Source organism: Sciurus carolinensis, chromosome 9 (genome assembly GCF_902686445.1).
Source record: "Sciurus carolinensis chromosome 9, mSciCar1.2, whole genome shotgun sequence".
Classification (NCBI taxonomy): domain Eukaryota; kingdom Metazoa; phylum Chordata; class Mammalia; order Rodentia; family Sciuridae; genus Sciurus; species Sciurus carolinensis.
Genome location: NC_062221.1, coordinates 56,927,453 through 56,948,787, shown reverse-complemented (window position 1 = coordinate 56,948,787; position 21,335 = coordinate 56,927,453). Strand labels below are relative to the sequence as shown.

General features: G+C 38.6%; 2 protein-coding genes and 5 non-coding genes across 10 annotated transcripts; 1 reads left to right on the top strand and 6 right to left on the bottom strand.

Annotated features, from left to right (window-relative positions):
- The first annotated feature begins 1,007 nt into the window (after window positions 1-1,007).
- Window positions 1,008-14,764, top strand: Rfc4 (replication factor C subunit 4). 2 transcript variants are annotated; one of them, XM_047564461.1, is made up of 11 exons: window positions 1,008-1,055; window positions 2,414-2,556; window positions 4,131-4,209; window positions 5,208-5,287; window positions 8,104-8,223; window positions 11,386-11,529; window positions 11,815-11,935; window positions 12,594-12,719; window positions 13,471-13,551; window positions 13,619-13,735; window positions 13,815-14,764. In XM_047564461.1, exons 2-11 carry the CDS (start codon window positions 2,426-2,428, stop codon window positions 13,908-13,910), a joined length of 1,095 nt encoding a protein of 364 aa, XP_047420417.1. In that variant the 5' UTR covers window positions 1,008-1,055; window positions 2,414-2,425; the 3' UTR covers window positions 13,911-14,764. The 2 variants fall into 2 exon arrangements, with proteins under 2 accessions (XP_047420417.1, XP_047420418.1); XM_047564462.1 differs by lacking the exon at window positions 1,008-1,055 and adding an exon at window positions 1,127-1,232.
- On the bottom strand, window positions 14,107-20,291 carry Eif4a2 (eukaryotic translation initiation factor 4A2). 3 transcript variants are annotated; one of them, XR_007110223.1, is made up of 12 exons: window positions 20,179-20,282; window positions 19,320-19,368; window positions 19,105-19,237; window positions 18,682-18,821; window positions 17,742-17,910; window positions 17,538-17,647; window positions 17,161-17,304; window positions 16,726-16,863; window positions 16,394-16,483; window positions 16,007-16,086; window positions 15,462-15,572; window positions 14,620-14,747 (listed from the first exon to the last, which is right to left on the bottom strand). XR_007110223.1 is itself a non-coding variant. In XM_047564460.1 (11 exons), the coding sequence occupies exons 1-11, from the start codon at window positions 20,205-20,207 to the stop codon at window positions 14,603-14,605; spliced, it is 1,224 nt and encodes a 407-aa protein (XP_047420416.1). In that variant the 5' UTR covers window positions 20,208-20,291; the 3' UTR covers window positions 14,107-14,602. The 3 variants fall into 3 exon arrangements, 2 of the variants coding, with proteins under 2 accessions (XP_047420416.1, XP_047420415.1); XM_047564460.1 differs by lacking the exon at window positions 15,462-15,572 and having other exon boundaries at window positions 14,107-14,747; window positions 19,320-19,365; window positions 20,179-20,291; XM_047564459.1 differs by lacking the exon at window positions 15,462-15,572 and having other exon boundaries at window positions 14,107-14,747; window positions 20,179-20,281.
- LOC124993845 (small nucleolar RNA SNORA4) lies at window positions 16,150-16,290 on the bottom strand. Its single transcript, XR_007110363.1, has one exon. It is a non-coding gene; the product is annotated as a small nucleolar RNA SNORA4 (small nucleolar RNA).
- On the bottom strand, window positions 16,546-16,677 carry LOC124993830 (small nucleolar RNA SNORA63). Its single transcript, XR_007110349.1, has one exon. It is a non-coding gene; the product is annotated as a small nucleolar RNA SNORA63 (small nucleolar RNA).
- Window positions 16,947-17,125, bottom strand: LOC124993864 (small nucleolar RNA SNORA81). The gene has a single exon (XR_007110378.1). It is a non-coding gene; the product is annotated as a small nucleolar RNA SNORA81 (small nucleolar RNA).
- LOC124993831 (small nucleolar RNA SNORA63) lies at window positions 17,374-17,498 on the bottom strand. Its single transcript, XR_007110350.1, has one exon. It is a non-coding gene; the product is annotated as a small nucleolar RNA SNORA63 (small nucleolar RNA).
- LOC124993868 (small nucleolar RNA SNORD2) lies at window positions 18,923-18,991 on the bottom strand. Its single transcript, XR_007110382.1, has one exon. It is a non-coding gene; the product is annotated as a small nucleolar RNA SNORD2 (small nucleolar RNA).
- Window positions 20,292-21,335: the final 1,044 nt, after the last annotated feature.

Genomic DNA, 21,335 nt, shown 5'->3' with positions numbered 1-21,335 from the left:
CCTTTCTCCCCTACATAACACATCACACTATCTAATACTTTAGTCCATAAAGCCACTTGCAGGCAGGCATTTTCCAGCTTGTTCCCTGTTGTACACCCAGCACCTACCACAGCGTTTGGGCTTTCCATGTTCACTTACATAAGACCCAGATCAACCTTATGGTTTTAATTAGTAAAGACCTGTGGAGGCTGTAGCATTAAGAAGGATCAGGTATCAATAAGATTAAGGTACAATTAAGCCAAGTATTTGGTTAAGATAAAAGTGGTTTATCTCAGACACCTGCCTAGAGCCCACAGTGCATGGACCCTGGAGGGGCTAAATATTACTATCAATTGTTTAGCTTGTATTGAACGTGTGCTACTAGATTCTGGGCAGGACTGAAGAATTAGATATCCACACCGAGGGTCCTCCCTCTCCCCAACAGGCAGATACTACTGGAGGTATGGCACGTACCCTCAAGAGGCCAAGATAGACATCTTCTTCAAAAGTTTCTGCCCTTAAGCCACACGGTTTGTTCTGTGACCAAGAAGGACCGGAGGATAGCTATCCACAAGGTGCCCTCTTCGGCCAAAAGATCGACTCCACCCTACACAATCTCAGTCCTTTTGGGATGAAGCAGGCAGAAAGTCGAATTATGTCGTCGCAGAAATGCCGGTGAGACGCCCATGTCCACAAATGAAGTCCACAAGCCCTCGGCCGGCGCGCCGCTTCCCCGCCATCGCGAAAATCGCCCTGTGAGTGCCTGAGCATCGTGCCTGCTGCCCCCACAGGCTTAGAAAATGTCGCGCTAGTGTCCTTACCCTGCGGGCTCGCGTGGGAGCAATGGCCAGGGCAAAGTCTCATTAGCACCTCCTTGGCTATGCCTGTTCCAGTCTACACATCTCTAATGGTCTGTCGCGTTACAGATTCGCACTAAACTTTCTACCGGCAAACTGCTCTCGAGCGCGGCGCGCGCCCCGCCGGAAGTGACGCGTGTCGTGCGCGCGTACTCCCGCCCTGCTCTTCGCGGTTGTTCGGTGGCGGGAACAGAGGCGACTGTAGAGACTGCAGCTACTGTAAGTCTTTGGGACCCGTTATTGCCTGACTTGGGGATAGAGCTGAGGCTTCGCCACCACCTCATTCTTTCCCCATTCCGGAAGCCCCCAGAACAAGCCGGCGGCCTACTCGCTTCGGTGACGAGAGGCTGAAAGGCCCAGACTCTGCGGGTCCCGCACGGGAAGCCGGGTTTGCAGGTGACCAGCGATTGAAATGTGGAGCTTGCCTTCCCTGCCCCTCTCGTGATGCCCCTGTGAGGTCTTCCACCTCTTTGGTAGCTCAGACTGGCCACCCTCGCATCACCACCCCCGCATCCCCTAGCGAGCCTGGGGTTCGGTGCAGCATCTCTTAGAGCCCCGCTTCGGGCCGTATTATTTTTTAGCAGCCCATGACAGGAATGGAATAGTCCAGCGCCAAAAACCTTGGCTGCTTAAAGATATTAATTATTTATTTTATTGAGTATATAGCCATCTGCCAAGCAGAGTTCGCAGGGTTTTTTCTTAACTCAGCTGTCTTATGGAGTAAGGCCTTAGCTCCTTTTGCAGAAGGGTAAATCCGGTCTCATAGGTGGTAATTAATTCATCAAACGTTATGGAGCATCTGTCATGTACCAGGCACGGTTCTAAGCACTGGGATATATAGTAGTGGAAAAAATAGAGTTGCCACTAATGCTAAGGATTTTGAGGCAGACTAATGATGTGTCTCGTTTTGCCCCCCACTTCCCCCACCCCCGCTGAAAACGTCCTGACAGAATGTTGACCTAAATGTTAGTAGCAATCTTCCGTATGAGGGACTTCATACGAATTTTTTAAATTTCTCATGCTTTTCAGTATTGGGTTCTTCAGTTGAATATGTTATCAGAAAAAAAACTATTTTCATTTTAACAAGGGTCCCCCACTCTTCCTCCCTCACGGGTGGGGGCAGGGGGACTTCTTTAACTGGACACTGGCTTTGCTAAGTAGCAGTGAAGGATATCATTTGTGGTCCCAGCACTCTTAATTACTGAGTTCATTTCACGGTGTGAGCTAGAGCTCACCCCTAAATGAAAGAAACTGTAGAGGTCCATATACAGTTTGCCTATTAGTGGTGTCATATTTATCAAGGCATTTGGAATTCTTAAAATTTTTTTCTGACATGCAATTAATATTTGTTTTGTAACTTCTTCCTTATAAATATGTTCTAAGTTCCTTAAGAACTTAGGCCTCTTGTATTCCTTGCAGCCTTCAGTATAGTGCATTCAGAGCATCCTGGGGCATGGGGTAATGTCCTTCATTAAGTAATTATGAATGCCTTTGCATAAGGTAAGTGTGCTTTCAGGCTGAACTTCCTCTTAATGGCTTCAAAAAAGCTTTTCCTTTTTTGTCTTGCACTTGATCAGGGCGAAGTAACCATGCAGGCATTTCTGAAAGGCACATCTATCAGTACTAAACCACCACTGACCAAGGATCGAGGAGTAGGTGCCACTGCAGGGAGCAGTGGAGAGAACAAGAAAATCAAACCTGTCCCATGGGTAGAAAAATAGTAAGAACACTTATGTTTTTGTTGAAATAGCTAACAATTACTTCTCTAACCAGTTCTGATCTTTTTTTTTTTTTTTAACATAAGAGGGAATTAGTTCATTTTGTTTAGATGATGTCCTTGAAAATCACCCAATTACAACATAAGTCATGGAAACTTGGGATTGAAAGATACCTTACAGTGTCCTAGTTTAATTCCCTTATTTGATAGATAAACCAAGATCTTGATAGCTAAAGTCCTTAATTTTAGGGGCAGGTATACAGAAATGAAGAAAACAGTTTTTGCAAACTGGCTGTCAGGAGTTCTACTTAAATCCAAAAATCCAAATGTCCCTTTTTTATTATTAATAGGTGGAAAATTGTCAAAATTTTTATACATTTTTGGCAAAACAACCCTTGAAACAGCATTTAAATTGTCATTAGCAAGAAGTCTTTGTACCATTGTACCATTGGATGGATTGATATAACCTCAGTTATTAAGGGTTTGCAAATTATTTATTGACCAAGTAAGGCACTCATATGTTTTATTTGGTACCAACATTGCTTATAAAAATTGAGATTTTTAAGATTTTTATTTTTTATTTAAGTGTCAATACTGAGGAATGAACCCAGCGTGCCATATACTAGATAAGTACTCTACCACTAAACTACATGCCCACCCGCAAAATCTAGATTTTTTTATTAATAAATTATCAGGGGGGAAGTCTATATTTTTAGCTTCTCAGGGGATCAGGAGCACTGGCTGCAAGTTCTGAATGACAATTGGATGGAATTGGCTATTGCTTCTCATTTTGGGAAGGTCATGTGTTCCTTAATTTGCCATAATCCCTACTATCTTCTTTTCTCACTGTACATCTGCTTTCTTCACTCTCATTATCTACCTAATTCTTGCAGTATTTGAATATGAGACACTGATTCGTAATATAAAAAGATATGATTCCTGTCTAGCAATAACCTTATTAATTAGGAAAGTATGGATCAAAAATTTGATTAGCTAACTAAGCACAAAGCTTAGTCTTAGGGATAGGAATATAACTTTGTTCTAGTTTCTCTTAAGATCACTAAGTAATGACTTAGGATGAAATTTTATATTTTTATACTTCATATTGGTTAAACTTGTTTTTTGTTGACTCTTGGTACATTTAGATAATGGGAAAAAATGGCATTAACCAATTAACATACTAAAGTGTATATATGTAACTGTAATTAACAATAATAGTTATCTTTCCTTAGATTATTAAATAGTTCTCCCTTTTCAGTTCAGCTTCATAATCTTATCTTGGCAAAATATAATACTACTTTCTAGGCAAGTGTTTAATTTTTAACCAGTTGGCATTTGTGGTATATAAAATAAAATTCCATTGCTTAATTTTTGTTGCAAGCAGTGCAGATGGGAGATAAAATTTTTTCACTTCAGTAGTATATATTACTTAAGGTAAATACAAATGAGGTTTCCACCTCTTCCAATTCATTACCAATATATGAGAATTACTGTTGGTATTTTAGAAGAAGAGAAACATTTGAGACTTTTCTGTGACTACCAATACTAAATAACTTCTCTTCCTTCCATCCCCTCAGTCGCCCAAAATGTGTAGATGAGGTTGCATTCCAAGAAGAAGTAGTTGCAGTGTTGAAAAAAACTTTAGAAGGAGCTGATGTGAGTACCAGTTTCAATGTCATTGGAGATTTAAGACCTAATTTTTTCACTCTCCTCCTTTGTAACCTTTTGCCCTCATTAAATACCATGCTGTATGTATAGCAACTCCTTGATGACTATACAATGGTTAGTTCAACAAAAGCTTATTTAGCAACTGTATAAGGCAGCTTTCCATTGCTGTGTTAAAAATAACTAAAATAAACAACATAAAGAAGGAAAGGTTTATTTTGGCTTATAGTTTCAGAGATTTCAATTCATGATTGCTTGACTACATTGCTGTGGGCCTGTGGCAGCACAATATGTCATGGTGGAAGCACATGGCAGAGGAGGCGGCTTACCTCAAGGTGGCCAGAAAGCTGAGAGAGAAGGGGCCAGGATTCCTAGATGCCCTTCAAATTATGCTCCCAGTGACTTAGCTTCCTTCTACTAGGCCCTACCTCCTAAAGGTTCCACTGCTTCCCAGTAGTGCCACAGGCTAGCAACCAAGCCTTCAATATACAATCTTTGGGGGTAATTTAAGATACAAGGCACAGTGGTGCATGCCTATAATCCCAGCGGCTCCAGAGGCTGAGGCAGGAGGATCAAGAGTTCAAAGCCCGCCTCAGCAAAAAGGAGGCGCTAAGCAACTCATTAAATAAAATACAAAATAGGGTTGGGGATGTGGCTCAGTGGTTTAGTGCCCCTGAGTTCAATCACCAGTACCCAAAAAAAAAAGAAAAAAAAAAAATTCACCTAAGTAGGTCATCAATACAGGAAGCATAAATACTGGTTCAGTTTAAGAGATTAGAAAGATATCTTTGGGAAAAAGTGATAGTATATGAAAAAGCAGTATTTAGAACTGTCAGTATTGTGATAGTAGTTAGATTAAGAAATCTTATAGCTAAACATGTATCTTCTCTACTAGGGAAATCACTGAGCTTTTCCACAAAAACTTATAGTCATCATTTCATCTATTTGTGCCAGAATACAATTGATAAAAGTTAAAATTTATTCCACAGCTGCCTAATCTCTTGTTTTATGGGCCACCTGGAACTGGGAAAACATCCACTATTTTGGCAGCTGCTAGAGAACTCTTTGGGTAAGATGAATTCACTCAATTTCTCACCTTTTTTAAGATTTGAAATAAAACAACTTTGGTTCTACTTTTGTTTCTCTAAAAATTTTCATTCAGTTTCTGTGGGGTTCTTGGGTTTATTTTTATTTCTGAACTTTTATTAATCTCAGTTCATCCCATCCTCCCCAGTAAATTAGCCACCTACATCTTTTATAACCTTCTTTCTGAACATTGTTCAAATATTTGAATGAACTATATAACACAGGGAGCTTGTGTGCTTTTTTTTTAAGACCATTTTCTATAACTTTTTGTTATGATTTTGGAACCCAGAGGATCATCCTGTCCCTAGTCATTCTGTAGTTTCATCACCCTTGTAATGTTTCACGTCTGTAGCTTTGAGATAGAAACTGCTGTTATTTTCTTCATCACCCCTTCTTGAGTTGCCCCTGCTCTGGATTTCTTAGGCCCTGTCTTGGGTGGCCAGGCCAGCTTCTTGCCCTCAAGTCTCCTGAGTGTAAGCAGAATAAATGGTAGTTGATGGAGTTTAATTCCAGGTATACCAGAAAAGTCTCCCTGTGATCTTCCTTCTTCGATTCCTCTTCCTAGGTTGACTATCTTGGTGTAGTCAACTCTTCTAGAAGAGCCCTTTACCTAGAGTTAATAGATATACAGTTGACTCTTCAACAACATGGATTTCAACTGTGTAGATATAATTATATGTAGATTTTTTTGAAGATTTGCAAAAATTTGAAAACTTTAAATCATGTAATCTGTAAATATTGAAACTTTTAAGAAAAATGTGTGTCATAAATGCATAAAATGTCAGTAATAGTCTGCTTTGTCATTACCACCATGAAATATACACGTCTATTATAAAAATATATCAAAACTTGTGTGTACAAATTGTACATGATGCTATTCAGTCAGATGAGAAATGTAAACAAATGTCAAGATGCAGTACTACTAACTACATAAAATTAACTGTAGTACATATTGTACTACTGTAATAATTTCAAAGCCACCTCCTGTTGCTATGAAACAATGAGCTCAGATGTTGTAGATATCAGCTATTTAAAATGCCTCGTATGCTAATCATCTCTAAGTAGTTTTGAGCAATTTGTCTAATAAATTATGTGTCTCAATAAAAAATAATCCCTTGTAGTTCTCACATATTTTTCACCTTATGTAATACCTACACAGAATACATATTGATAGTGGCCTGCATCTAAATATCCATGAAACATGCACTGACATAACAATTGCTATATTGAATTTACCCAGAATTTTTTATCAGGCCTTTAGTCAAGGGCTATATCAGAAATCCTACATATGAAAATAATTAGATGCCTCTGAAACCACCAAATATGAAAGGATAAATGTGCCACAATGTAAGGGAAGACAACAGAACACGCTATGAGCCTGGTATTTACTAGACGGCAACTTTCTTTTTTCATTCCATTACTGGTAATTCAACCCAGGGGTGCTCTACCACTGCTCGGACCTTCTTACATTTTTTTTTTTTATTTTGAGGTAGGGTCTTGCTTAGTTGCCAAGGCTGGCCTCAAACTCGGGATCCTCCTGCCTCAGCCTCCCAACTAGCTTGGAATACAAGGATGCACGATCACACCTGGTTTAGCAACTTTTGTTTTTCTGAACTTTTTTGAGTATTCCACAGCTCAGATAGATTTAAACTGAACAAACCTTAGCAATGTAATCATAATGAAACTATTAAATAGTTTATTATCATTTATTTTAGAGTAGGTCAGTACATCTTTGTCCTTAAAGAATTAATTTAAATTTCTTATTTAATTATATGTGATAAAATGAACACACATGCACAAGCTTTTCTAAATGTTTATAACCACAGAAAAATGTTTCACATATTATGCTAATTGGGAAAAATAAAACAAAGCTTTTGTGGGATTTGCTGGGGGGGTAGTATTTAAAAGATTGGACTTAGGACCTCACATATGCTAAGCACACATGCTACCACTCTACCCCCAGCCAATCTTGTTTTTTTGTTGTTTTGTTTTAAATTTAAAATATATGTAAAGAAAAAGACTAGAGGGTAGTTTCAAACCAGGAATTTGACAGGGCATGCCAGACTTTTTTTTTTTTTTTTTAATTTTAGATTGCTCTATAGTGAGCATATTTTACTTCTAGCAATTTTTTTAAAACCCACATAACTGTTCATGCCAGAGCTACAGATGGAGCTCAGTGGTAGAGTGCTTACCTAGCATGCACCAGTTCCTGGGTTCAGTTCCCAGTACTGTGTTGGGGGTGAAAAACTGTTCATGTTAGGGCTGGGATATATGTAGCTCGGTGATAGAACACTGTCTAGGATATACAGGCCCTGGGTTTGATCTCTAGCTACACACGCACACACATATGCACAGAAAAAAACCCTGTTCATGTTTTAACTTTGACTTAACACTGACTTTCCTTAACAATAAACTACCCTCCGGAAATGATTCAAAATGTGCTAAAAAGTATCTAGATGTCTAACAGTTGAAGTATGTTAAGTAAATTAAGTAAGGAATTATCATATAACCATTAAAATAGCATTTATGTTGGTTCTTATAACATGGCAAAATGGAAAAATAACAAATTTTACATATTTTCTATCTAGTGGTTTTTTTTTTTTTTAAATGGGAAAAAGCTAACATGTTACCTGCATAGCTCTGCAAAAGAAAGAACACAGACTTGCTCACATACCTTCTATGTATATTGTATACTAGGTAGATTTTAAACTACTGCAATGTTCAAATGTTAAAAATGTGAATTAAGCCTGGATTTATTGTATGATCTACAATGTTCATATTTGTTTCATATTTAAATAGGCCTGAACTGTTTCGATTAAGAGTTCTTGAGTTAAATGCATCTGATGAACGTGGAATACAGGTAGTTCGAGAGAAAGTGAAAAATTTTGCTCAATTAACTGTATCAGGAAGTCGTACAGAGTAAGTAAACTTGCCTTCCCTTCTCCATAGCATGTCACTGTATTTCTTTTAAATGTAGGCTATGGTATGAATATGCTCCACCAAAAAGTTTTTGTTGGAAACAATCTTCAAATTTCTATGTTAATGGTATTTGGTTTGAAACCTTTGGAGATAATTAGAAGAGATCAGAGGATAGGGCCCCCATGATCACATTAGTGGCTTTATAAGAGAGAGATCCAAGTGCGCACCTCTGTCTTGCCATGTGATGCCTTCTGCCATCTTATGACAAGATGACCCTCAACAGATACATACAGTCTCTCAGTTGTGGACTTCCTAGCCCCCAAAACTGAGAGAAATAAATTTATTTGCTTTATAAATTGCCTAGGTTTTGATTTTTGTAGCAACATAAAATGGACTAAGACAATCAATATATGTTGCTGCCAAATTTTCAGCTTTTTTATTAGATCATATTCTTATCTAAATTTAAGCCCAGAAATGACCTATTGTAATAATGAATTTTAAGTTGGTTGTCAAGGGTTTTACTATTGTTTTGAGTAAGGGGTATTAATCATAGTCAATAGTTTGGTGGTATACTCATAAAAGAGATTTTAATTTTTATAATTGTGTTAGAAAACAAGTTACCTCCCTTGTCAGATAAAATCTTAAGCTTTAGTGTATATTTCATACTTTGGGTTCCAGTTTCCAAACTGGGACAATTGTAGAGTGAAAGGAAACACTATTGGTAATTAAAGTATGACTATTGGACTGGTTTGTAGCTCAGTGGTAGAGCCACACATGAGGCACTGGGTTCCATTCTCAGCACCACAAATAAATTAAATAAAGGTCCATCAACAACTAAAAAACAACTCAAAATATATATATGTACACACACACATGTGTGTATATATATATACGCGCACACACACACACGTGTGTGTATGTGTGACTGTCATGCCTAAGCACACAGGGCTTTAGTTAAGAACTTACATTCCCCTTAGGTGGCAGAGTTCCAAGATTAAATTTTTGGTACCTGGACATATATTTAAATTTTACATCAGAACACACTTTAAAATTTGTAGAAAGTGAATGACTGATCTTTTTTCTTTCAGCACTGGCTATCACTAATAAATGACTAGTATAAATAAAGAGTTTGTAGAACTCAATAATAGCCCAGCACAGCTCAAGAGGATGAGGCAGGAGGATTACTAGTTTGAGGCCACCCTTAGCAATTTAGCAAGACCACCATCTCAAAACAAAAGTTTAAAAATATATATATATAGTGTGGAGATTCCTCAGAAAGCTTGGAATGGAACCACCATTTGACCCAGCTATCCAACTCCTTGGCCTATATCCAAAGGACTTAAAATCAGCATAGTACAGTGATACAGCCACATCAATGTTCATAGCTGCTCAATTCACAATAGCCAGATTGTGGAACCAACCTAGATGTCCTTCAATTGATGAATGGATAAAGAAACTGTGATATATATATCACAGATGTATACACACACAAACACACACACACACACACAAATGGAATATTACTCAGCTATAAAGAATAATAAAATTATGGCATTTGCAGGCAAATGGATGAAACTGGAGAATATCATGCTAAGTGAGATAAGCCAATCTCAAAAAACCAAAGGACAAATACAAATGATCTCACTGATAAGCGGATGATGACACATAATGGGGGATGGGAGGGGGGGCAAGAATGGAGGCAGGAGGGACTGTATAGAGGGAAAAGAGGAGTGGGAGGGGTGGGGGGGAAGGAAAAAAATAACAAACATCATTACCCTATGTAAATTTATGATTACACAAATGGTATGCCTTTACTTCATGTACAACCAAATAACATGTATCCCATTTGTTTACAATAAAAAATTCAAAAAAATAATTTCAAAAAAATGTATATCTTAGTGATAAAGTACCTCTAGTTCTATTCCCAATGCCAAATAATAGTAATAAACCAACTAAAAAATAGGGAAAGGAATCTAAATACACATTTCTCAATTAAAAAAAAAGATATACAAATGACCTTTAAGCACATGAAAAAATGTTCTTCAACATCATTATTTATTAGGCAAATGAAAATCAAAACCATGATGAAATGCCACTTTTTACCCACTAGGATGACTAAAATCAAAGACAAAATAAGTTGTTGACAAGGATGTGGAGAAACTGTAAGCTTTATACATTGCTGGATGGAATGTAAAATAATGTCTCTTGGAAAACAGTTTGGCAGTTCCTTTAAAAGTTTAGCAGAACTACCATATGATCCAGCAGTTCTACTCCTAGGTACATAACCATAAAAAAATGAAAATATATGATTACTCAAAAAAAGTGAGTAAAATCCGTAACATTATTCCTAATACCCAATGTGGAATCCTGAATGTCCAACTGATTAATGAATAGCATCAGAAAGTACAACAGTGATTGCCTAAGCTGGCAGAATTGGGGAAGGAGAAGACTGACTCCTAATGGGCACAGGATTTCTTTGGGGTTAATAAAAATATTCTAAATTTAGACGGTGGTAACACGATTTGTGAATGTGGTATATCCCCCCCACTTACCCACTGTTTTTGACTTTCTGTAGTTTGAGTTACCTGTAGTCAATTGTGGTCTGAGAATAGTAAATGGAAAATTCTAGAAACAGTTCATTAAGTTTCAAACTGCATGCCTTTCTGAGTAGCATGTGAGATGAAATCTCATTCTGTCCTGCCTGGTATATGAATTATTCCTTTATACAGCATGTCTTGTTCACATTATACATGCATTCTACCTGTTAGTCACTCAGTGGCCATCTTGGTTATCAGAACTGTCGCAGTATCATGGAACTTGTGTTCAAGTAACCCTGGTTTTACGTAATACCCCCAAAACACAAAAATAGTGATACTGGCAATTTTATTACAGCATAGTTATTCTTTGATTGTATTAAGTATTGCTCATCTCTTACTGTGCCTATTAAACTTCTTCATAGGTATGTATAGGAAAAAAAAAATCATGGTAACTATAGACTAATATTCCCAATTTCAGACATCCACTGGGGACTACCATATACTGAAAAACATTTAATGTACACTGTAATTGGGTAAAACTGTGGTGTGTATTATGTCTCACTAAACTGTTAAAAGCAGAATATGCTAAAGTTTGACTCCTTCCTGTGTGTTTCTCCAAAATTAGTGGAAAGCCATGTCCTCCTTTTAAAATTGTTATTTTGGATGAAGCCGATTCTATGACCTCAGCTGCTCAGGCAGCTTTAAGACGTACCATGGAGAAAGAGTCTAAAACCACACGTTTCTGTCTCATCTGTAACTATGTTAGTAGGTATGTATGTTTCCCTATAGATGCTAGGCAGTCTATTTTTTTTAATTGACACAAAGTATATATCTACATGTATCAGAACTGGCATATCACTTCAAATGTATCATTTGTGATACCACTTCAAGTGATAGAACAAAGTCTCTTGCCCAGCTGTTGTGAAATATTTCACTGCTGTAAGGCAGCTTTACTTTGATTTAAATTTAATTTAAATCTTAAGACTGCATTAACATCTCCATCTTGATTTGTTCTTAATAAAAGTGAGGGGCTTATTTTCCCATTCTTTTATAGGATAATTGAACCTCTGACCTCTAGATGTTCAAAATTCCGCTTCAAGCCTCTGTCAGATAAAACTCAACAACAGCGATTACTAGACATTGCTGAAAAGGAAAACGTCAAAATTAGTAATGAGGTAATTAATTCCTTTGATGAATACCCATGGAAAGATCTGGAAATGGAAGTGTCACTTTGACCCTGATGTTTTTCAGGCAAACTGAAGCTATAGAAGCAACAATTGGAATGTCTAAGAACTAAAAGTTTACTATTCTGTTATTTAAGCTAATTTATTTCAGACACTTTAAACTTTTATCATATATGCAACTACTGCAACAAATCTCGCCATAAGATTTTAGTCTCCTAATAATACACTTCAAGTGATAGAGCCTTACTCTTAATAAAATTCAACCATAATTTCAATATTTTTCCTTATTTTGTGTGATCCAGGAAATACAGTATGGAATACCTTTTCCTCTCTGCTGGTTTCTTACAATGCAAAAGATCTCTTCTATTAGATAAATGTCATCTTGTGACATCTGCCACTACTAACATTCCCCCCAAAGCAGAATTACTGTTTTCCTGTTAACTGTACACTGACAGTGTTTTTGTTGGCCATCATAGTTTAATGCCACCAACTACTGAAGCTGAGGCAGGAAGATCTCAACTTCAAAGTCACCTTACAGGCTATCAAACAATGAAAAAAGCTGGAGGTGGAGCTCAGTGATTTAAAAAAAAAAAAACTAAAAAACCTTTGATTCAATCCCCACTACAAAAAAAAAAACTTTTCTTTTCAGGGAATAGCATATCTTGTTAAAGTATCAGAAGGAGACTTAAGGAAAGCCATTACATTTCTTCAAAGTGCTACTCGATTAACAGGTGGAAAAGAAGTCGTGGAAAAAGTGATCACAGACATTGCTGGGGTAAGACACTAGATAAATTCATTCTAGTTGGCTTTTTTGTGGCTGTTTAAAACTTTCTGTCCAGATATTGTGATTATGTAACACTGATTTTTCAGTTCAGGTAAATAGTAGACATCAAGAAAGAATTAAGTATAAAAGGTCAACAATTAGCATAAGTGTTCAGCAGGTATTCTGTACATGCAACCTGTTAGGGGATTGATTCCAGAATAGCCCCTCCCCCACAAAAATCCAAGGATGCTCACTCAAATCCCTTAAACACAATCTTTGTGTGTTAAGTAGTTTTTATATTGTTTAGGACTATTCAGTGCACATGCAAACTTTTCACATACTTTCCATCTGCAGTTGCTTTGAATCCATGGACACAAGGCCAAACCTATTATTAATAAAAGATACATTTCAAGATTTGAAATCAAAAGGAAATGAATATTGTTGCATCCTATTATCGACTCGGGTGATTTCATTCAAAACTTCTTTCACAACACCAATCTCACTTAAGAAACTGGGAAAGGGTGCTTTCCCTTGCAGCCCTGAACACTGGGTTCTTGAGGATCAGGAAAAGGGTGGGTAGTTTCACTCACCCAGACTCTTCTTCATCTAAAATGATCCCAGTTGTAAAGTGGTGACTGAAACAAATGAGGCAAACACTAGTCACTCTGGCCCTTTTCCAGTTTATCCACATCTTCCCAACTCTGCAGAGGCATCAGCATTTTTCTATGTCCTTTATCTACCCTGATCGTTTTACACCTTTCAGGTAATACCAGCCGAGGCAATTGATGGCATATTTGCTGCATGTCAGAGTGGCTCCTTTGACAAACTGGAAGCTGTAGTGAAGGTAAAAACCAGTTACTAAACTTGGGGGAGATTTTGAAGTGATCATACCCAAAGTTTTTCTATTACAGGACTTAATAGATGAGGGTCATGCAGCAACTCAACTTATAAATCAACTCCACGATGTGGTCGTAGAAAATGAGACCCTTTCTGACAAACAGAAGTCCATTATTACAGAAAAACTTGCTGTGAGTACATACCAGGAATATCCTAAAGCCATTTATCTACCTGAATATTTGTTTACTGACCTTTCTTTTCTTCTTGTAGGAAGTTGATAAATGCTTAGCAGATGGTGCTGATGAACACCTGCAACTGATCAGCCTGTGTGCAACCCTGATGCAGCAATTAACTCAGAATTGTTAAGCTGATAATTTTGTAAATAAAGGAATGTGGGTGAAAATAAAATGGCCAGAGCAACTTTTAAAGTGAATATACAATTTATTTAACATTCAAACTTCATTAAGACATGTGCAATATGGCAATTTTACTGGGGGTTTCACCCTACCTAGGATATGATTGCTTGCTGGGGCTTAGCAACAGGGTCCAGTTCACACTTAGCACTAATTAAATACTTTATTGAATAAATACAATACCAAACAAAATGCATTCAAATGCTTTCTAAAAAAATCAATTTTAAAGGCCTTTCTATTCAGGCTAATGACAAACACAATAAAGGCAGATATGCTAGTTTAACATAATTGGCTGATTTTATACAGCACTTATATCTTTTAGTCCACAAGTATATTATTAAATGATAGAGAACATCTAATACAACCATTTCTACAGAACTAGGAAATAAATTTCTAAGAAAGAAAGATTTTACAGACCCCATCTTTTTATACCCACCCCAACAGTCTAACTCTAAAGAGGATAAAGCCAATGACTTTCCTCACAAGAGCTCACGACTAATGTCGCTTTGCTATCAAAATCTGTATTTCTGATCCGTTATGAGCATTGAGACAAGATTCAAATATTCCCAAAGAAGCACAATGCACGTTGTGATCGCCTATTCAGCAACAGCGAGCACTGCATTCAAATCTATCTCATCCCAGGAATTAAATAAGGTCAGCCACATTCATGGGCATTTCCTCCACTGTAGTATTGTAGAAAGTCTCAATGTCACGAAGAATCCTCTTGTCTTCTTCAGTAACAAAGTTTATAGCCACACCTTTCCTCCCAAATCGACCCCCTCTGCCAATTCTGTATAAGAAAAAGAAACCAGCAATCAGAACATTACTTCTCACATACTTTTATGAACTACTGAACATGACGATCCACTTGTTAACCATCAGCTGCTGTTTACTTATCAAGGTTATCGTGCTTCTAATTGGAGCACTAGCTGCTAAATCAATATCTAGAGAAAAAAATCTTCCTTTGCAGTTAGTGCCAAAAGGATTCAAGGCTTGTCTGGCTGCAAAATGAGATTTTATCAGGCGTCTTGAGCATTATTATAAAGCAGATGACAAGTATTGTGTTTGGGGCAGTGAAATTAAAGCCCATACCAAAGTGGGCCAGCCAAGAGCAGTTGTCAGCCTGGGACAGATGTAAACACCAGGAATAAAACAAAGAGAACAGTTATGTAATCCATTTCGACGCACTTCTGGAACTGTAAACTGTAAATACAAATGCTGCAAGGTTAACTATTTTCTAAAACTCACAACTTTTTTTCCAGTGGGAAAACAAATTTGGTATGGTAACCCAAACTTATCACTGCTTTTTTTTGCTCAGTTTCACACGTTGTACTCAAAATTACTCAAACGTGTTTACCTCCAGAACAGCTTTCTACCTTCCTATAGAAACCAGACAATACAAACCACCTAATACTCCCTAACAGATGCTAACATACAAAATGCCTTGGCTGGAGCAACTTAAAATATCAAATAATCATGACAAAAGAAAAACAAATATAAATACCGACTCGCTCTTTATTCAAACAGTGTGCTGTTTCGCTTATGATTCCACGTCCTAAATTACGTCAACGCCGTTTCTGAGCGCCATCTCGTCATCAACTGCTGCTATCGACTCCTGTATTTTTTAAAAAGTCTTTTTTTACATCATATAACAAAGTACAATTCAATTTATTTAGGGATAAAGCCACTATAACTAAACCAGGGATCACTCAAATTGCTACCAGGCGACACCAAGAAAAATCCCAACTATAGAAGAATCACCAAGAAAAAGCACATGGACACAAGAGCATCACTAAAAATAAAGCTCAAACATACACTACTAAGACAACCAACAGATCTAAAGCAACCTGATCGGTATTGTATGTATGTGCACAATCTGGGCCAACATTTACAAGTTTTCCCACTTTGTTCTGACCAGCCTTCCCAAGTACAATGTAAATTACATCTGTTACTGTCTTTACTGACTATTCCCTGCTGACATTACCTTTCATATAAAAAAGAAAAATATGAATTTATTTCGCCAATACAGAAAAGTCAAGACATTCTCACCTGTGAATATAGTTTTCACGATTGGTAGGTAGATCATAGTTTATAACCAAAGACACTTGTTGTACATCAATCCCACGAGCCTGAAATATACAATGGTGTACATTTCAAAATCCTATTCAAAAACACTGGGAGATGCCTATGTAAATGTAGGCCACAAAATAGTAATGAACTATACTAAGTGGTATAGCCCACTGTGGAGTGTGGTCTTTTATTTCTTCTCCCAAACAGCCCAATTTGGTAAAGGCTATTTAAAAAACCTTCCCGAAAATATTAACTGTTGGCACATTATTTAAAAAGCAGTAAATGTAAGCACAAGGCCCTGGGTTCGATCCCCAGCACCAAAAAATAAAAAGTAAATAAATAAAAAGCAGTAAAGTACATACTTACCAACAAGTCAGTAGTGATCAGAACTCGGCTTGACCCTGATCGGAATTCTCTCATGATAACATCTCTCTCTTTCTGGTCCATGTCACCATGCTGCAAATGAAAAAACCTTAATTCAAGAATCACCAGTCAGGTCAACATTTAATTTTATGAACATGTATGAGACCAAGCGTCCCTGGCTGCTACAAGAGTATAGCAGACAGGTATAGGTAAGAAACAACTTTATTTTGAGCAGGGGGAACGACAACACAGCACTTATCAGCTATATTGTAGTCTGAATCCTGCTTAAATGAATATTCAACCTTTTAATTGGCATAAAGAAGAACGCCTCTTACCAGAGCAGAAACTGTGAAGTCCCTGGCGTGCATTTTCTCTGTGAGCCAGTCCACTTTGCGCCTTGTATTGAGAAAAATAACAGCCTGTGTAATGGTCAGTGTCTCGTACAAGTCACAAAGTGTGTCCAACTTCCATTCCTAAAGCATTTCAAAGGAAAAAATATATATCAAATTTAGTTTTCTACTTTTCATTAGAAATTCTGAGGTAGATCTGTCTAAAGATATATTGCACCAAATCTTAAGACAAAGGACACTGGACATTAAGAAAGAGGTCCACCCCAGTCTTTTAGGATCCAGTGCAGTTACTTTTCTTCTTGTGTGTACTCTGCTAGCATTATTGCAAAAACCAAGATATGATCCTAGCTTCTGCAATTTTAGCACAGTGCTTATACAAGAAGGTAAAAATCTCACTTCTTAACAATTAAGATAAATTACCTCTCTTTCAACATTAATGTAAAATTGTTTGATTCCTTCAAGGGTCAATTCTTCCTTCTTCACCAGAATTCGAATTGGATCTCTCATAAATTTTTTGGTCACTTCCAACACATCAGTTGGCATTGTGGCAGAAAGCAACACAACCTTGGAAAAACAAAGAATGTTTTCACACAAGTAGGTAGCACGACTTTCATGATTCACACACAAGAAAAAATGTTTGAGACCAAGCGTCTCTGTCTTATTATGGAATGAATTAGACAGAGATAGTAAAGTATCAAATGCTTTAAGCAGGGGAACGACAATAAAACACTTTAGTTATATTGTAACTGTACCTGCATTAAACCAAATCTCTGAAGCAAGAGTGAAATAAAGCTTACCTGAATACTTGTATTTAATTTTTGAAAAATCTCATAGATTTGATCCTTAAACCCTCGGCTCAACATTTCATCTGCTTCGTCCAAAACAAACATTTTGATCCATTTTGGAGCTGTTAATAACAAAAGTCATACTATATCACCTATCCATTAATGAATGTGTCCAATAGTAAAAATAAATCGTACAATTAAGACAGTAGTACTTACAAAGGTATCTTCTATTTAACATATCAAACACTCTCCCTGGTGTACCAACAACAATATGTGGTGCTTCGGCCTGCAGTTTTTGCATTTCATTTCGAACATTTGTTCCACCAATGCAGGCATGACAAGTTGCTCCCATATAGTCTCCAAGTGCCAGAATCACCTTTTGGATCTAAAAGTCAAAAATCTTAATTACTGTCCTGTAAAAGTATACATTGTGACTAACTTCCAAAGCATAATCGCAAGTTTCTGGTCTGTCAACAGCTTGTATGCATGCATAGCACAGAACTACTTCCAAGCTTAAAAAATGCAGAGTGACCTAACTACTTCAAGATACAATTCTTTTCACGTCTGTCTTGTGCTTTGTCATACTTTGGATCCTGTTGACCCAGATATCAAGTAAATAACATTTCCTACATTATTCTTCACTGTGTAAGGTGTAAACAGTGAATCAAGTAATGAATGTAATTACAGCTAGGGCAAATTATTAATTTCTCCCACAGGGTATGGTACCTTATTGTAATCTTGACCTTAATAAAGCCTACAAGCTTTATTAGAAAGGTTTACTTCAAAGCCAATACAGCAGTGAGCTTTGAAAACATAGCATGCAACAGATGCATCACAAACTACTGAGACAGTCAAATGGTAACATGTCACTGCAGTTTTCATGTTGCACAACTGCATTCAAATTAAAACGGGTACACATCTAGATCACCCTAAAAAGCAAGCTTTGGATTCACAATCTTTTGGTGTACAACCCTAGTAAACATACCTACACACCCATTTCCTGCTTAACTATGAACCAAAAACTCCCTGCATGCATGGACATTTAAAAAGGGGGGCTCTGAAAGGACCAATTTAAGCTGTTTTAAATTCTTCACAGTTGTGAAACCTGAAACCTATGCAACACGCAAGCAGTTTTTTTGAACTACACTATCAATACCTGTTGAGCCAGTTCTCTGGTGGGGGCCAATACTAGTGCTTGGGTCTCCTTGAACTCAATCTCCAACTGTTGCAGGATGGAAATAGCAAATGTGGCTGTCTTGCCAGTACCTGACTGAGCTTGAGCAATCACATCATACCCTAAAAAAAGTAGGATACATATTTACCGATCCCACATCAAATCGTCACTTCTACTTCACACCACGTATTCCAGTTGGAACATGAATTATGCCCAAATATTCAAGTGATCAGCAATGAGTATTCTCTTCATTTCAGGTCAGTCCCGAAAGATGATTGCCATCATTTCACTTTAAGGAATACAAATAGGTGCTAGTAGTCCCCCAAGGGTTACTTTCCCTTTTTTATGGTCCACGGCAATGTAGAATAGTGAATTCCATTTTTAAAATGCCAAGTTTTCTTTTACCTTTAATACAGGGAATAATAGCTCTCTGCTGAATAGCTGAAGGCTTCTCAAAACCATAAGCATAGATGCCCCGAAGAAGAGACTCCTTTAAATTCATATCATCAAAGTTATCAACAATCTCATTCCAGTTGCTCTGTTAAGTTAAAAAATAACAATTAAGTAAAATGAAGAAACTCACCTCTCCAGACCTTCAAAAATCCATACCCATTTCTTACCTCGATGACACCATCGGGGTCCATTCCCTCTGGGCCTCCATGTTCTCTGCTGACAAGAACACCGCAGTTAGGCAACATCCCTTTCCAAACCTAACCCTTTCTAACTTTTTTCACTGCCCTCCACACGCGTGTAGTCCTCCTAAAAGAGCAAACGAAGCAGATGCTGCAGGGCACATTAAGAACTATGCGCCTTCCCAAAGGTTCAGGGCTGTGAACAACTGGGAAAGCTGGCCCACAAATACCAACCAGCCCCCTTCCTCTTAGGCTTGAGCGCCAAGCGCTCCCGTTTCGGCAGCGGAGCGTCTCGCGAGAGCTTCACGCGAGGAGCTCCGCCCCTAACTCTGCGCAAGCCGGGGTGATTGACGCCGGCGAAGGGGCCTTGAGAGGGCTATGCCAACGGTTCGCCGGCGCCCCCGTTGCCCGTCCAGTCCCACTGCCTTAGGGATGTGAGGTGTACACCGCAGCCACCCTTCCCCCTCAACTTAAGCCTAGGACCCCAACTCGGGCTGCTGGCCGCAAAAAAAGGTTTGGGACTGGGTTACACTAAAGCGAGGTCTGCGCCATGGCTTTAAAACTAAATGTTTACCTTGTCCTGCACGGGGAGGGGAAGCAGCCAAAATTTTTAAATGCCTTTGTCAGAAAAGACCCTCTACAACCACTCCGTTTCCGTGCTCTCGCCCTGTCTACCCGCATCCCGGGGCCCTACCCATTATGGAAGCTTCTCGAAGGACACACGGGGATACAGTATCTTAAGGAAACGCCGAGGTACCTAGAGTTTCTTGCCTCCAAGCCATCCACCACAATCTCGGGCGCTACATGACCTTCACTACTCAACACCACCACCGAAAAGGCGCCATACCTGTTATAATCCGCGGAGCCACCAGACATGATCCGATGAACCACTCAGCGCCCGACTGAAAAGACAGCAGCGCCGCGCCACCGGTTTTTTATAGGCTCGCGGCCGGAACCCGTTTCCTGCGGAGGAATTTACTTGTCTCTCATCGGTAGCCACAAAATTGTGATCCTGGGGTCATTACCTCAGGTGAAATCCTAAGCGAGTCGATGGGAAAATACAGATTCATAATTTTTTGACATTGCAGGATCGATGGAAATCCCAGGATCGGGAGGAGGGCTGGGACTCTTTGCTTCGCGGCGGAAGAATATTGCAGCAGAGAGACGAACACCCGCTCCCCGCCCGCCCTGTTCCTACGGGGTTTCCGCGTCCCCGACGCAGAGGCGGGTCGGGGAGCGGGCCCGCCCGGGAGGCGGAAGCCTGCGGCGCGCGGTTTGCTAGGCGGCCGGGCGCGTCGCCGGCCCAACTTCGAGCTAGCCGTCAGGGATGAGGTGCCGGAGGGACTGGCGTCTCCACGTTGTAGGCTGGAGGAGAATCAGGTTATTTCGCCCCTTCTCACCGCTATTTAATTTGGCAGCAAAGAGCCGCCTGGCGTTTAACCCCATCGTTTAACATCCATTTAGATCTTGAAAGTGTGAAACCCCTGTTGGGAAAATGTCGGCCACCCAGCACATCCCAGAAAATCCGGTTTGCCGGTACATTTTGCAGAGCGACAAAAAAATATTGTACCGTCGTTTACAGATGTCTCTGAGTAACAACTCTGTTGACCTCTTGTTGCTGATCTTATTGTCTTTTCAAAATAATGCTAATGATTTTAGCATAACAGGTGTAGAGAATGCCTGCTAAAATCATTATCAACTTTTGCAAATGGGTAGAGGCTTAGAATCAAGTAAGTAGAAATTTTAATGGATGCTTCTGGCAGATACACCTCCATGCCACTTTGGGTCCAAATAGGTTTTGGTTCCGGTCTTTTTTTAAGGCTTTGAGTTTTAATTGCCTTTATGTGGTGATATGTTGATTAATTGGAACTCAGAGCAATACAGGTCTTGCTGCTTGTATAAACTTTATGGCTCCTTAAGTCTCAAAGGTTTTCATTTAGGCACAACACAAGCCCCTTAATAAGAATAAAAATGTTTGATCATTGAATTTTAAAACAATCCTTA

What these genes read in the sequence shown, in the direction of transcription:
- Rfc4 (XM_047564461.1), top strand. Translation starts at nt 2,426, where the DNA reads ATGCAGGCATTTCTGAAAGGCACATCTATCAGTACTAAACCACCACTG. An exon ending in GCTGCTAGAGAACTCTTTGG is followed by an intron (nt 5,288 to 8,103) that starts GTAAGATGAATT and finishes ATATTTAAATAG; the next exon opens with GCCTGAACTGTTTCGATTAA. An exon ending in ACGTCAAAATTAGTAATGAG is followed by an intron (nt 11,936 to 12,593) that starts GTAATTAATTCC and finishes TTTTCTTTTCAG; the next exon opens with GGAATAGCATATCTTGTTAA.
- Eif4a2 (XM_047564459.1), bottom strand. Translation starts at nt 20,207, where the DNA reads ATGTCTGGTGGCTCCGCGGATTATAACAG. An exon ending in CCAGAGAACTGGCTCAACAG is followed by an intron (nt 17,911 to 18,681) that starts GTATTGATAGTG and finishes TTTGACTTTTAG; the next exon opens with ATCCAAAAGGTGATTCTGGC. An exon ending in AATTAAATACAAGTATTCAG is followed by an intron (nt 17,305 to 17,537) that starts GTAAGCTTTATT and finishes TGTTTTTCCAAG; the next exon opens with GTTGTGTTGCTTTCTGCCAC.